At 41.8% G+C, this 14,802-nt stretch overlaps 1 protein-coding gene across 2 annotated transcripts in view; it reads right to left on the bottom strand.

Moving 5' to 3' along the window:
- Positions 1-3,087: 3,087 nt before the first annotated feature.
- The window catches only part of prodha (proline dehydrogenase (oxidase) 1a), a 16,618-nt gene continuing 4,903 nt past the window's right edge, over positions 3,088-14,802 (bottom strand). Inside the window, exons 3-15 of one of the 2 annotated variants that reach the window (XM_083657537.1) lie at positions 14,742-14,776; positions 14,466-14,510; positions 13,538-13,687; positions 13,156-13,220; positions 11,847-11,963; positions 10,373-10,452; positions 9,789-9,870; positions 9,310-9,402; positions 8,983-9,129; positions 6,717-6,892; positions 6,496-6,594; positions 6,189-6,277; positions 3,088-4,824 (exon numbers count right to left, since the gene is read on the bottom strand). In XM_083657537.1, the coding sequence (XP_083513663.1) occupies positions 4,631-4,824; positions 6,189-6,277; positions 6,496-6,594; positions 6,717-6,892; positions 8,983-9,129; positions 9,310-9,402; positions 9,789-9,870; positions 10,373-10,452; positions 11,847-11,963; positions 13,156-13,220; positions 13,538-13,687; positions 14,466-14,510; positions 14,742-14,776 (1,372 nt within the window). In that variant the 3' untranslated portion in view covers positions 3,088-4,630. The remainder of the gene's footprint in view (positions 4,825-6,188; positions 6,278-6,495; positions 6,595-6,716; positions 6,893-8,982; positions 9,130-9,309; positions 9,403-9,788; positions 9,871-10,372; positions 10,453-11,846; positions 11,964-13,155; positions 13,221-13,537; positions 13,688-14,465; positions 14,511-14,741; positions 14,777-14,802) is intronic. The other variant, XM_083657538.1, reaches the window with a different exon arrangement.

Genomic DNA, 14,802 nt, shown 5'->3' with positions numbered 1-14,802 from the left:
AATGTAATTGTGCTTGCTGTCCTCGCCATGCACCGCCTGGCTTCCAAAGTCCCTGCCCATGGACCTAGGGGGACTAAGTAGTTATGGGGGTGCCTATGTGAGTAAAAGGACTTTGGAGTAGAAGTACTTGGTAGGTGGGGAAGTCACACTGGTTGTAGCCTACTAGAGAGACACAAAAGGCTGGCCCAATCTCTGCAATCTAAAACTACATTACCTGCAAACTACAGCATCAATAATTACCATGTATTGTAAATGTCTCCAACTGTCTCAAGGAAAATAGGACATGATAACCTCCAGAGAAGTAGTATTCCTTGTAGTGTCATTCATGTTTATGGTTGCGACAACAACTGTTTACAAAACTAGCAGGCTTACCAGAGCTGCAAACACACAAGTGAAAAGCTATCAATGGCTGCATCTAATCAGCCAGTAACTAATGTAGGCTATCTTCCATTATGTTAGTGTAAGAAGTCAAATGTACTGATAATAGTCCCTGGTCACCAAAGTAATGTTACCCTTTTAGTTTTGTTACAGAGTTGCTGATCGGTTGTCATGTGTCCAGTCAGCCAGAGAAGCTGCTTGGGTAGCATGCTAACTAACGCCTAACGCAGTGGTTCTCAACTGGTGTAGCCTCAGGACCCACTATTTTCCTTGTCATGAAGTCGCGACCCAAATTTCAGATTTTTTTTTAAACCACTCAAATTTATTGCACAAAAAATAGCGCATTTATTTAATACACAATGCCTTCATGCACTGTCAAATGAACAAAAAAGTGCAACAGAAGTGCAACTAGGGCTAAAAACCAATTGAAATAAGGCAGACTTGAATTACAGGCCTATATGTTTTTAAATTTAAACAAGTCAAACTGGTCATGGTCAGAAAGTCTTATTTGAACTGTATGAAATATGAAATAAAAGGCAGACTTTTCTTGAATCACAGGCAGGCTATATGCTTTTTAGTTAAACTGGTCATAACTTTTAATTAAACTGGGGCCATGCTAATCCAGTTTGTGATAGAACAACACTTTTATACCTGCCACATTCGAGGTATGACATCATTGGTGATGTCACAACGTCCCGGGAGGTATGACATCATCAATGACCTCACAAAGTCACGTCTGCCATCACACAGCCTAGACCTAGCTACTTTTGCATGCTAAAATAAAGCTGATAATGTACAATTTGATTCAAGGAATGAAAAACCCTTTCAAAGTACAACACAAACTGTGTATTTTGCTGCAACTCGACAGTGCTGCTTTTTTTACTCAAGAGTTCCACTTTCTACTTCCTGGAAAAAAACTGGTCCATTGGAGTGAATGGAGATGTCGGAACTCTTCTATTATATGGCTCTGCCTAGACCGTCTGACATCGCTGATGACCTCACAGGGGAAACTCTGACATCACCGATGACCTCACAAGGTCATCGATGATGTCGCGGCGGTGACATCATCATTGCGTCGTGGGCTCCTTGGTTCGTGGGCGTCAATTGCCCCAAGAACAGGCCTGATGGTGGGCCATTACGGAGCATTTTCTACAAATACATTAATTTAAGACGACTTCTAACGACTCCTGACTAAAAAAGAAATCTTCAAGTATGGCTGAATACAATAGATGTAATCAACATCCAACTTAAATAGAATTCCCATCGTAAATTAATAAATGGTAGGAAATAGGTAACATCAAACCACACAGCCGTCTCTAACTACCACTGGCTGAAAGAGCTATAAGTCTGACCCCACAGGCCTCTCTGCTATGGACTCCCACAGCGGTTTATGTAACTGTGTGTGCAGGTGTGAGTATTTGGGTACATGGCCTGCCAGCAAATCACCAGGGTCAAAACAATACCGATGTGCTTTGGAACATTTTGTAGCGTTAGAGTGCTGTAATAGCTTCCTGTACCATCTGCTGCTCTGTCAGTGTCCATGTTTGACGAGCATCAGACTGTTTGTTGCCACAGTGAAATTTGAAGACTAGAACAATTTGTCAAACTGAAAGCACACTCAGCTTGTGTTACCCGGGCCTAAATACACCAAAACAAGGACACGTTCCCAAATATATCATATATGGAAGATTTTAACTCTATAGGCCGCCCTATGCCTCATCAATCACTACAAAAGCACATATGCATGCTCTATTACCCGATAATAATAATATTAACATGTTTAAATGGCTTGCTCGGTGTAGGCTGGGTAGCACAGTGGTTTTCACGTTTTTCACATGAAGGACCCCTAAAAATTAGACCACGGACCCCCATTTGATAGGATTTTGTCCCACGGTCCCCCATATGATGATAAGATTGATGCTTTTAGATGTTTTATTACAGAAAGTGTATAAAACCCATGACCAAAATAGTCATTGTGTTACTTATGAATGGAATTATAGCGAAAATAAATTACCCCCCTTTTGGCTGGGGACCCCCTGGAACCCCCTCAAGGACCCCTGGGGGTCCCCGGACCCCCATTTGAGAACCACTGGCCTACAATTTGCAACTCTTTGGTGGTGTTGAGAATGATCGTAAAATGACTCAGAAAGGCTCAAAGTGTTACAGTTGTGCAGCGCAAACACTACAATATTGACTTAACATATTTTTGTCTTGGGGTTTGTAATAAGCTAAAATATCTAGGACATTTTTCTCACAGAAATGACTGACATGATGATGATACAGGCAATGTATATATTGATGTATACCCAAGCAAACATCCTGTAAGTTTAATAATGTGTACAGATGGAGTGAAGACGTGTCTCTTCAGATCATATTGTACTCCACTCTATAAATAAAAATTAAATAATATAAATAATTGTGAGGGGTGCCCTTTCTTTCCACTTGAGCAACTGCCCACCCAAAATGTCTGTGCATGCCCCTCCACTGCTTAAAGTGGTAAGCTCCAGTGGAATTGATGTGACAATGTTGACGTTTAATTCAGAACAGAAAACACTATTTTTGTGTATTGATACAATTCCCTAGAATCCTTCTTCAGTTCACATACAACAGGTGAAAAATGGCGAGAGTTAGTTCGGTCTTACTTCCACAGGGCAGAAACTTGGGGTCATGGGAGATGAAAAAGGGGACTGTCTCGTTTGTGATATATACATCTTTAATGTCCAACAGATTAGGAATAGATCCAGAATACAAATAAACAGTATATACAAGTATATAATAATAAGCCAAATCTAAAATAGATTTTAAGCAACCAACAGCATAATCATTATTCATATCTCACAAATGATTTGTTCACAGATAAAAAGTGAATCAAGACTGACATAAAATCATCAAACAACATGCTACAATTCTCGACAATCCCCTTTGAGGAGTGTATCAGAAACCACTAGTTGGTGCTAAGTGCTTCCATTTTAAGTAATGCCAAAATATTCACAAGGCACTTTCACAGCAAGAGCTGGTGTAGGTAGGTTTCACACTTAAACAAAACATAACAGAGTCGCTTTTTTAGCATAAAAAGCACTGTTCTACAATTAAGGCACTTAAGGAAACAGTATTTAAAACAATATTGACTTGTAAGACAATCTGTCATAGGCATAAACAACATGCAAGGAAAGGCGAACTATATAGCTAATTTCATACACAAGGCAAATACAATGTGCTTCACATAAAACAGAAAGAATACATACAGTTTATGTACATTAAAAAAATCAAAGGAAGATATTGTATTTTTTATTGTATTTTTGTGATTACTATGTTAGTGCATTGAATGTATTTTATATGCAATGTTATGTATGTATGTATTGTTTTGTTGTGTGTGGACCCCAGGAAGACTAGTTGTTGCTGCGGTGATGACTAATGGGGATCCGTAATAAAGATAAAGATAAAGATTGGGCAATCGCTCTCACACTGGTGACACCTGTCTGTGGTGAGCCAGTATAACTTCCCAATTCTTCCTGTCAAACAGAAATCAATTTATGAGATCGTGAAGGATTTTTCGAAGGAGCAGAGAGTCTTTGCAGTGGTCTTACCCCACCCTATAGGCAGGCTCCACAGCCCCTATAAGACTTGTAAATGTTCCCGTCAAACAATACGCAGATCATCTAAACGATTACATTATAAACCTCAAGAAATCCTTCAATTCTCCATACAGGTTTGAGGATCCCGGAGAAACTGCTCAGCAGAGTTCCTCTAGACTCCTGCTGTTTGTGACGCCAATTGATGAATCATTTTTAAAAAAATAGGTCAAACATAAATAAAAGAAAGAAATAAAGATGACACTTCTACATACAGATGATTTAGCAGAAGGTCACAGAGAAAAGGAATGTTTTGAGGCGACTCTTAAAAGAGCCGACAGTGGGAGGACATCTCAGTGCTTCTGGAAGTTTATTCCAGTGATTGGGAGCATAAATACTAAAAGCAGGTTCACCTGATTTACTTTCACCCAGGGAACAACTAACAGACCTCTCCCAGAGGTCTGGGTGGCTCACAGTTCATATCCTAAGAGCAGTTCAGAAAAGTACCTTGGAGCTTCAGCGCTATTTAGACAGGCAGCAGAATTTCTAAATCAACTGGAGAGAGGTTAATGCAAGGGACCTTCCTGTACAAAGGGCACCCGGTAGAGGTACAGTGAAGACGATTGGAATGCTTACAAAGTTACTGCGGACAGTGGTGTGACTGTGAACGTAGCGGTGCCTCAGACGACAGAAGGCTTATAGACAATCTGACCACTGAGCAGCCTGCGCTTCAGCTCCTTCCACAGCAGGGTGCGCTCTCTCTGGGAGCCCTTCATGAAGCCGCGGTTTTCCTGAGCGCGGCGGGAGAGGTAGGGGATGACTTCGTTCACCGGGCCGTATGGAACGTACTTATAGACGGGGAAACCTGCTTGTCCTGTTTTCACAACACAGTTACATAAGACAAGGAGACACGTGTTAACAAGCGTCCACTGCCCCGCGGGAGATGTGTGCACAGATGTACGGATATATTTGTGAAAGAAATCTTGTCTCCTTAAACAAACTTCAAGAGGTCTTCACAAAAATTACAAAACTTAAAAACAGATTCTTATTTTTTTGCACAAATATATTTTCAGAGCTTCAACATCAATCAAATCACACGCTTAGATCGCCTTGCATTTACTCGTATTTTTGACTGACTTCACACAGATGAACACAGATATGAACACAGATATCTGTGTGATATTTTTATCACACAGATAAAACAAACTCATATCGAATTTAATGCCTGTTTAACTGGGACTGTAAATTCATATAAATTCCCTGCACATTTAATGCCTATTTAACAACCTGTAAATTTCATGTACATTCAATGTAAACTCTTATTTAACTCCGACTGTAAATTCATGTAAATCCACTGCCTATTTAACGTCTATTTAACTCAGTCTGTAAATCCAACGTAAATTCATATTTATCATCCACAGAACACTTCACCACTCATGTACATATTGTATATATTTACCGGTACTCGATTTGATTGCACTTGCAACTTTGTGATTGTTTTTAGTTATCTTCCTACTTCTTATCTCTGTATATTGATGTGACCGCTACGCTGCATACAGACACTAAGACAAATTCCTCGTATGTAACTTGCATACTGTGGCAATAAAAGTGATTCTGATTCTGACGCACGTGAGTCCACAGAAATGCATGCCACCCATGCAGAAATTCATGGGTGGCATCCAGCTCTGGGACCCCGGGTGGACATACTAAATATAACAAACCCCGTGTCGGCTTCGGCACGAGCACGTGTAAGAACCAGATCCAAAAAGGTATCCGGTTCTTACACGTGCTTGTATCAGCTTCGACACAAGCACGTGTAAGAACCAGATCCAAAAGGTATCCGGTGGACACTGGCCTTAAGACGGCAGGCGTCAAATCTGGCTCGCTGGTTTCTTTCACCATCACATTATATAATCAACAGATGTCAAAATATCGATAGGTGGTGATGTACTTTCAGACCAATCGTGGCACGTGTCCTCACTGACCAAACAGACAAATGTGATGACATACGTAACCTTTATTTTGTAACCCACTGCTAAAGACGTCATTGACATTGGCTGTTTGTTTCAAAGATAACATCTAGAGGTTGGTTGGATGAACCTTCTTTGGGGTCAACGGCTACACGAGTGTTGGAAAAGCTGACGTCCGCATGGGGCGGTTTCAATGGAGCAGCATGACCCAAGTGATGTAAACCTCTCTGATTACACAACTTCAGTACCTCAGCAGAGAGCAACATACCTAGTGGGAAGCTGATCTGGTCACACATGCCCAGCAGCTGTCCAAAGTAAACTTTATTCTCAGTGGGCGAAAGACCCATCTCATTCATTCTGAAATGACAGAAGAAGAAGAAAAAACACATAATACAAAGCAAAATATACTGAGATATTGAGCGTTGGATTGTGGTATTCCATCACTGATGCTACCAAGTGTTTTCTGTTTTTAGAATTGCACAGGAAAATTGACAAAAATAATTTTGTATTTATAGTAAATCTCATTATGATGAATGCTTTCTGAAAGACAACTGTTCTGCTGTGGCCAGGCTTACTTTTCGAGGGTGAATTTCACTGTGTCTTCGTTGTGGGTCGCAACCATGATATTGGCCGTCCTGTTGTGCTCAATCTCCTCCAGCACATAGTCCAGACACCTTCACAACACAACACAAAGTCCACAATAAGGCAGCCGGTTAGAATTTCAAAATGTTCTGGTTCACTGAGCCACAAAGGGCCTTGATGGGTTTGATAGCTCCAGTAGCGGCCGGGTTCGTACCTGTGATACATCCTGTTAGTGGCCTCGTAGTCTGGGTTGATGGGGTCTTCATAGCCGATCTCCTTGGCCCGGTCCCTCTCCTGGTACATGTAGGCTCCACGGACCAGTTTGGCACCAAAGTACCAGCCTTCCCGACGTGACAGCTCGACATCCACAGTTACATTGTCGTAGGCCTCCTAAAAACATTCATAGAAATATATAGACGGTTTTAACTTGACAACAATAACAAACGGTCACAACCCACCTGAATATCCGGTTTACTTCCTGTATACATAGCTGTGCGCAGGTTGATATTCGGCTCATATTAAATGTTAACGTGACGCCGTGTCTCCGACAGACACAGTAACAACATGGCCTATTTCGGTCTTGTAGTAGTTAGTATTAGTTATTGTTGATAGTTGCCATAACAACCACCCCTGTCGGAAAAACGTGCACAATAGGTAATAGGAACCGTTGTTGTCTGGTCCAGAGCTAGCCTGAGAGGCTAATAAAAGCTACTACATGTTACAGAGTAAGCTGACTATCAGTATGTTATTGCACGCATAGGCCTATCTTTGCATTTAAACGTTTACATAGCAAAAATATATTTTTTAAATAGAAGTATGTCAGTGTTTCCCCCTGAACAGCTGAGAAAGTGGACACTGTAAATAGCACTGTGAAGATGATAGAATGGTAATGCAACATTTAATGATAACAACCGCCATAAAACACCAAAGAAGAAGCTGAGAAAAGGGAAGTGCTGTGGGGTTGCAGCTGGTGAAAACCGTCTATATAATAGATTATCTCACAACTCTATGTCCCATGTCCCATGGCTAACCTGTAACAGTCGTGAAGGGTAAATGAATAACAAAGAAATCTTTTTTCTGCCAAACTTTTTTAATGACAGTGCACGAGAGGTTGCTTTTTTTGTGGACATTGTCTGGGGCTGTTTTACCCAAATGAGTTGTATTTCATATTAGTACTGATAGATTGTTAGGGTTACAAATTGTACCCATATCGACCGTCTCCACAAAAAAATTCTCCTTTTTGTGCCATTTTCCTCTTTATTCGACATGGAGACAGGAGGGATTGAGAGAAAGCCAGGGGGGATGGCATGCGATAACCGCCATCAGCGTGCCCATGATGCCCCAAAACGGATCATTTAACAGTTAAAAAGTATTGAATAATATCATTACAAAATGACTTGCTCTCAAACATACGTGATTGTTGATCATTGTTACGGCCCTCTGCCTTATTTATTTCTATAATATTACACTTCTGGCTTATGCCTATTGTAACATTCAATTTAGCGTTTTACCTACAGTACGTGATGGGGTGTGACAGCCTCAGTACCAAAGCCTGGCTTTGGTTTGGTGTGTGTGGCTGTTTCTTTTCCTGCCTCACGATCTCTGTCCCAGACACGCCCCTCTGCTGCAGTGATTGAGGTGAGGCGCCCTCACCTGGAGCTGGTTGGCAATCAACGCCGATTGTCTGAGTCGTCGCTGCTGATTGGCTGCTTCAGACTTGCATGTCCTATATAAGCTCCAGTGTTCCAAGATGGCATTGTGGGTCAGTGTTAGTGGAGCGCTTTGCGTGCGTAACACTGGCCCGCCACCCTCCTTGTGCTCTCCTCAAGCCCTTGTTGCATTTAGCTCTTTTGTATTAGCGTTTTGCTATTTTCTGCTAACATTAATTGTTTTTGGGTAGCTCTTTTTGTGGCCCTTGGTCACTTGACAGCCAACACTTGTTTGTGTGTGCTTTGAAGCTGTAGCTATTTCCATTAGCTGTCAGCCTATTTGCCCTCTCTGTAACTTTACCTGAAGTTACTCTCATTGGCCTTGCCTTAGCCTATGCTTCTTGGCCTTTTGTTAGCTGTAGCCTAACTATTTTTCATGCACACACTAATTGGCCTACTTAGCTACTCTTTGTTTTTTATTTCTGTTGATTCCTGTTAACTGATTGTTAATAATAAGGAAGCCCTATGGGGGTGTGTCGCCCTTTTCTTTACTCCCCCTTTTCTCCTGTTTTTTGTAGGTTTGAGGAGTAGTTTTGTCTTTTTGTTTATAATCTAGTTTATTTTATTTATAGGTAAACTGATTGGGCTTTGGCCACCCTGACGTCACTGTGCTTCCTTATTTGAACCAACCTTTGTTCAAATAAATCATTGTTTTGGTACACTTTAATTCAGCCTATTTCCCTTTTTCCTGGACTTCTTATGTTACACCTTTTCACCCTAGACACGCATTTAAGGGACGTAACAATCATGAAATGGGCGTTGCGGTCTCACCTTGAGGTAACACTGGTATGTGTTGAAAATGATGGGCTTTTCCGTGTTGAATTTCCTTTGCATTTCCAGGGTGAGTCTGCTAATTGCAGGCTGGAAGTAGGTCTGTTCAGCGTCCACCATCAGCCGGACGCCGTTCTCCATGGCATGCTGCAGCACACAGACACATGTTAGCAATCATGCTGCTTTTTTGGTACCAAAATACTGTAACAACAAACTGTTCATAAACTATCAAGTTTTACCATGATTATAACATGAGATATATGTATTTTGTTATTTTGTTTCGGCACATTATGTAGCCTACTCCTATTAGTATTTAGCCTAGCCTACCTTGGCCAGAACGTCCACTCTCTGCAGCATCCTCTTCATCTGCCTCTCTTCCTCCGCTGTGAACTTCTGCAACAGAGGCTCCAGGTGGCCAGTCTACACAACACACACACACATGCACAAACACGCGCACGCACACACACACGCACACACACACACACACACACACACACACACACACACACACACACACACACACACACACACACACACACACACACACACAAACACAACCTTTAATCAGTTATATTTTGCTTTCAGAAATGTCTTTGTGCATGCTGTATAAACATAAAGGTAAATATTCACTCTTAACTACTTCAAACTTACATGGCCCTAGCGTACACTGGCATAGCCCACGAAATTCGCAAAAATAATATGGGCCATAATATAATAGGTTATAACCTAAATAATTATCTGGATAAAGAATTGTATCTGGATGTGAATGTGCTTGTATATATTTCATATACATCGCAATGGCTCACCTCAAGGTTTGGGACCATCAGCAGATTGGAGATTTTTGTTGTATCATTTATTAAGCTATTCCAGTCAAGCAGATCTATTGTCCTGGGGCATAAGAAGCGAGAAAGCACCAGTCAAAATGTGTGAAATTCTGATAAGGCATTCTGTCTTTAATTAGTATGCAAATATCTTGGTTATAGATTTAATTAGTGGCTCATGCTCATAGAGCTGAACTACTTTTGTTTTGTTCATGATTTATTAGTGATACTGTGATTGGTTTGTTGTTTTGCACTAACAGTGTTCACAGCTCAGAAACTGCAAGTTATACTCATAACTCATCACTTTTAACATTATTTTGCCAGATGGGAGAATTAAATGTCAAAAAGTTGGTTATAAGTCTGACTGACACAGTATGGTATACATGCACAGCTGGCTGTGCTCTACATCGTTGCCAGGGGTTACCACTCAAGAGAAAATGTGATAAAAAAAAATAGAATTGAATTTGCACCTCTATCCATTACTAATGCATTCAGCCATTCAGAATGAATCAGGCTCACCCGTAACTTAACAAACATGATCATTGTTGTTGCAGTAATGAATGTCTTACCCTGATGAACCCAGCTGCTCTCCAGTAAACCAATTCTCAATATCATCCCTGGGTCCAACACCCAGCTTAGTCAAACTCTCCTAGAGGGAAATATTCGAAAATGATTAAGAGCAAAAAATAAATAAAAAAATTCTGCATATATTTTTTGAAAACTAATTACAACATAATGATCAGTTAACACATTGACTGCCAGCCTTTTTTTTCTTGCTGTAGGTAGCTTCTGCCAAGCCGTTTTTTGAGGATTGTGGCTCATTTTACAGGAGCCGAGAATTATTTTCTGCTTGGAGTTTGTGAACATACAATATCTCAAAAGTACTAATAGAATGTGTACTTTCTCTGTCTAAAAGAGTTAGTTTGTAGAGTTAGTAGTTATGTAAGCATTAGCAGTTGAATACAGCATGGTTTTAGCGTCAGAAAGAATATTCAGAGATAAACAGCTTTTTGTGAAATTCGATAGAACTGTCACTTTAACCATTCATTTTTGGCTCTCTCTCTCTCTCTCTCTCCCTCCCCCTCTCGCTCTCTCTCTCTCTCTCTCTCTCTCCCCCTCGCTCTCCCTCCCTCTCTCTCTCTCTCTCTCTCTCTCTCCCTCCCTCTCGCTCTCCCTCCCTCTCTCTCTCTCTCCCTCCCTCTCGGGAGGGAGACGCACTAGGTTTAATCCTAGTGAGAGGGGGAGAGGGAGAGAGAGAGAGAGAGAGAGAGAGGGAGGGAGGGAGAGAGAGAGAGCGAGAGAGAGAGAGAGAGAGAGAGAGAGAGGGAGAGAGCGAGAGGCAGAGTTGATCAACTCCTCCCTCTTCTTGCCTGCAGCGGCCGTCACAGTCTCAGTGCTTTTGCTGCTGTCCTGTGCCTGTCGATCTGCACGGCTGCTGTTTGAGGAAGTCGGCATGGACTCGCTTGCTTCTTGGAGTTTTGGTTGAGAGAAGCTTTTGCGATTCTGGTCATATTTATGCTGCGTGTTTCAAAGTGTGTTCCACCTGTAATGTATTATGTAAATTTGCAATCCCGTATCGCCAGCAATCAGCGCGAAAATAAAAGCGCCTTCGCCAATCCACCTTCATGAGAATGGCTTCAGTCACACTGCTTTTTGCTTGCCTTCCTCCTTCCTTGTCGCCACTTAGTGGGTCGGTGGAATGGGTTGTACACGTTGTACACGTCCAATACCTATATAAGAGATGTAAAAGGCTTAGATGCACAACCTACCGTCAAAAAAAAAAAAACGATTTTTTTGACGAGTACACTCGTCGCTGGCAGTTAACAGCTGGATTGTGTTTGACGAGTACACTCGTCGCTGGCAATCAAGGTGTTAAGATGAGATATTCGAAAGGAGCAAATGGGTATTTGTATATTTCTCAAATATAAGTGACTGAGAACATGTTGTTCTTTAACAGAGGGCAGGTCATGTCGGCTTAGATGTGAGTGGAGAGGTTGTGTAACGAGCGTTTGAATTTGCCCTCCAGGCGAGAGTGAGGCCCACCTTCAACTCTTCCAGCTCCAGCCTTTGTTCCAACGCTGTCATTCCAGATTTGCCCTGTTGTGCTGCCAGCAGGTTGAAGAAGCGTCTCCATTTCACCAGGACTTCTGAGAACTGGAGCTGTTCAGATGCAGAGCAATTCATCAAGTTATACAAAACAATGACACTATAATTAATTTTTTTAGCCAAATTTGGTTCGGGTTTGGGTTCGATTTTCTAGAGTGGGTAGGGGAACTGTAATTTTCCTTGATCTTTTTGTTAATTTTGTCAATTTTAATTCATGTTGGTTATCCCCTGCAATTCTTCTGTCCCAATTAGCTAGTGTTTTTCACTGCATTCATAGGGGGTCTGATGATTCTAGTGCTATCTACATTTCAACTCATGAGTCATTTGCAGAAAATGTGGGCAAAATGTGCGCTACTTCCTTATGGCCAATGAGCACATGTGACCGGAAGGTCGTCGGTTCAATCCCGGGGACCGGCACGATAAATCTGGCTGGGGAAAGTGAAAAGGCAGCGCTTGGCCCTCCCTCATTACCACCACTGAGGTGCCCTTGAGCAAGGGCCTCAACCCCAACTGCTCCAGTGAAGCTGCTCAGTGGCCAGCAGATCAGACTGTGGTTGTACTGGTGCAGCTTCCAGGTATGAATGCGTGTGTGAATGTGAACAGGGCGCTCCTGAAAAAGAGAGCATTGCTCTCAGTGAGACTCCCCCTGTATAAATAAAGGTAGAAAAAACAAACAGTAACAGTGGCCAGCGGGTGGTGCTGTGCTGAGAGTGAACTTCACGCCCGACGCCTCAAGAGACGCTCTAGCAACAGACACTAGAGCACACGGGTTTTAGCCTCCTTGCTAGAACGTCCGCTTCCCATGCCGGAGGTTCCGAGTTCGATTCCCAGCTGCAGGGCGACTACACAACGCGGGTTACGCACACAATGCTGTGTGTGTGTGTGTGTGTGTGTGTGTGTGTGTAAAGTGAAGACACGCCTTTTCTCATTGAATTGGTGTTTGTATAGACTCAGTTGTCAGTCTCTATCCACATAGGCAGAGCTCACCATTGTCTGGGAGCCGAGACTAGTATTTGTCCACAGTGATGTTGGTATGTCTGACCATACTAAGTGCGTAAAACGGCTCAAAAACACCCAGAGAACTCAATAACATAACGGAGGAGGAGCATGGTTATTCTTTTATTAACCTCCATTACTCTGTAATAATTAACCTTGTCTAAATGAGGCTTGTCACTGTAAGATTATGTCAAATCAGGTAGGTTACATCAAGTTCAAGTCAATACGAAGAACGTTCAGTTCAACTCACGAGGAAATGTGGTCGGCCCAGGGCGGTCATTTTGATGGCGGAAAATCCATCGGCAGACGACCCCGCTGAAAAGCAAAAACCATATGTGTTTTAATGACAGCAATAATGGACATACTTAATTTGCCAAAGTACTAAAGCACTTACTTCAACCTAACTTATTTCTAGCCAGATTATATCAGGAATCAGGAACGTTATCCGTGCTTTTATTTTGTGTAACTTTTTGTTTAGTCCAAGTCAGAAATAAAGCTCCCATTTTCAGCTCTGAATTGATTGATTTATTATCAATTGTTATCTTTATGAAACAAATTCAAAGATATAATTCTCATTCGCTTCCTCAGAAACCTTTATACATTTTAAGCAATATATGAAAATGTCAACTAACCAGAGGCCTTAATACAGTTGATGAAAGTCTCCATTTGGGTGTCGCACTTGGCCTCATCTGCATAGAAGTAGGTGCGAGCACTGATCACACCCCCACGTCTGTCCCCAAACTGACGATGGGCCTTGTATTTCTTCTCACGATGAGCAACATCTGGAGTCAGAGCACCACAATATTAGCTGATCGTCTTAGCAATTAGAATCATTTTCACCATGACCCCGAAGATTACGAATGGCAAGAAGACGGAAGAAGAAACTGAAAAACATCACCGCCACCGCCTCAAAACAATGTGGTACTCGTACAGATATCAGAGGATAGTCCACAGCCACCCTCACGAATAAGGAAGTGAATGTTAGGCCCAACCAGGACATCTACAGGGTTCCCACCTCTTTTCATTGATGGAAATTAAACATCTCCATGATGCCTTCTCAAATTCCCACGATCAACTTTTAATGAGACTGAATTGTAACCTACGTCACCTACACTAACTTTAAGGATTAGCTTGACTACTTTCATTTCAAAATGAAGGATTATAATATTACTTTAATAATAAAAAAGAATAATAACTTCGCAAAAATAAACGTTAATGACTTTTCCAAATGTTTTCTTCTGTTTGTCATTTTCTCCAGGCCTGGAAAATACAGTTTTGAAATTCCATACATTTTCCAGATTTTCCAGGAGTGTGGGAACCCTGCATCTACTGCGGGTGACAGACACATGGGCATGTGTGTCTTTGTTTCATATTAGCTAACGCCAATATTCAGCACATTTAGACAAGGGGAAACTGTTAGGTTAAATGATATAAGTCCCAAAACGTGCCAACAACAACCCTTAAAATGAACCAAAGTTCTACCGAACATCTTACATGCAGAAAGGATTTCTCAGCCACAGAACCCTACCAACCAGACTATTGACATGCCTGTGTGAATACCTATCCTGATTACTAGCACTGACTCTGGAGTGTCGCAGTTGGGCCCTGCGGAAGCGACAGAACACGATTAGCAGGCGAGCAATGCATCCTTCCCTGTGAATCATGTGGAAACGGCCGTGTTCACACTGCTAAATAGCTACTCAAGCTCCTGTACTATGAAGCATTCAGTAGCACTGCAACAAATTAAGCATGATTTTGATGAGAACCAAAACATTTACACTACAGTGAAAACAATACAGTTTAGCAATCAACATTAGTTTCTACAAATATACACACCTGGACTTTCCTTCTCCGCTTCGGACACACAGGAACTGAAAGAGAGGACAAGCTTGGCATC

Source organism: Poromitra crassiceps (genome assembly GCF_964638095.1).
Source record: "Poromitra crassiceps genome assembly, chromosome: 21".
Classification (NCBI taxonomy): domain Eukaryota; kingdom Metazoa; phylum Chordata; class Actinopteri; order Beryciformes; family Melamphaidae; genus Poromitra; species Poromitra crassiceps.
This window is presented reverse-complemented; position numbering and strand designations above follow the sequence as displayed.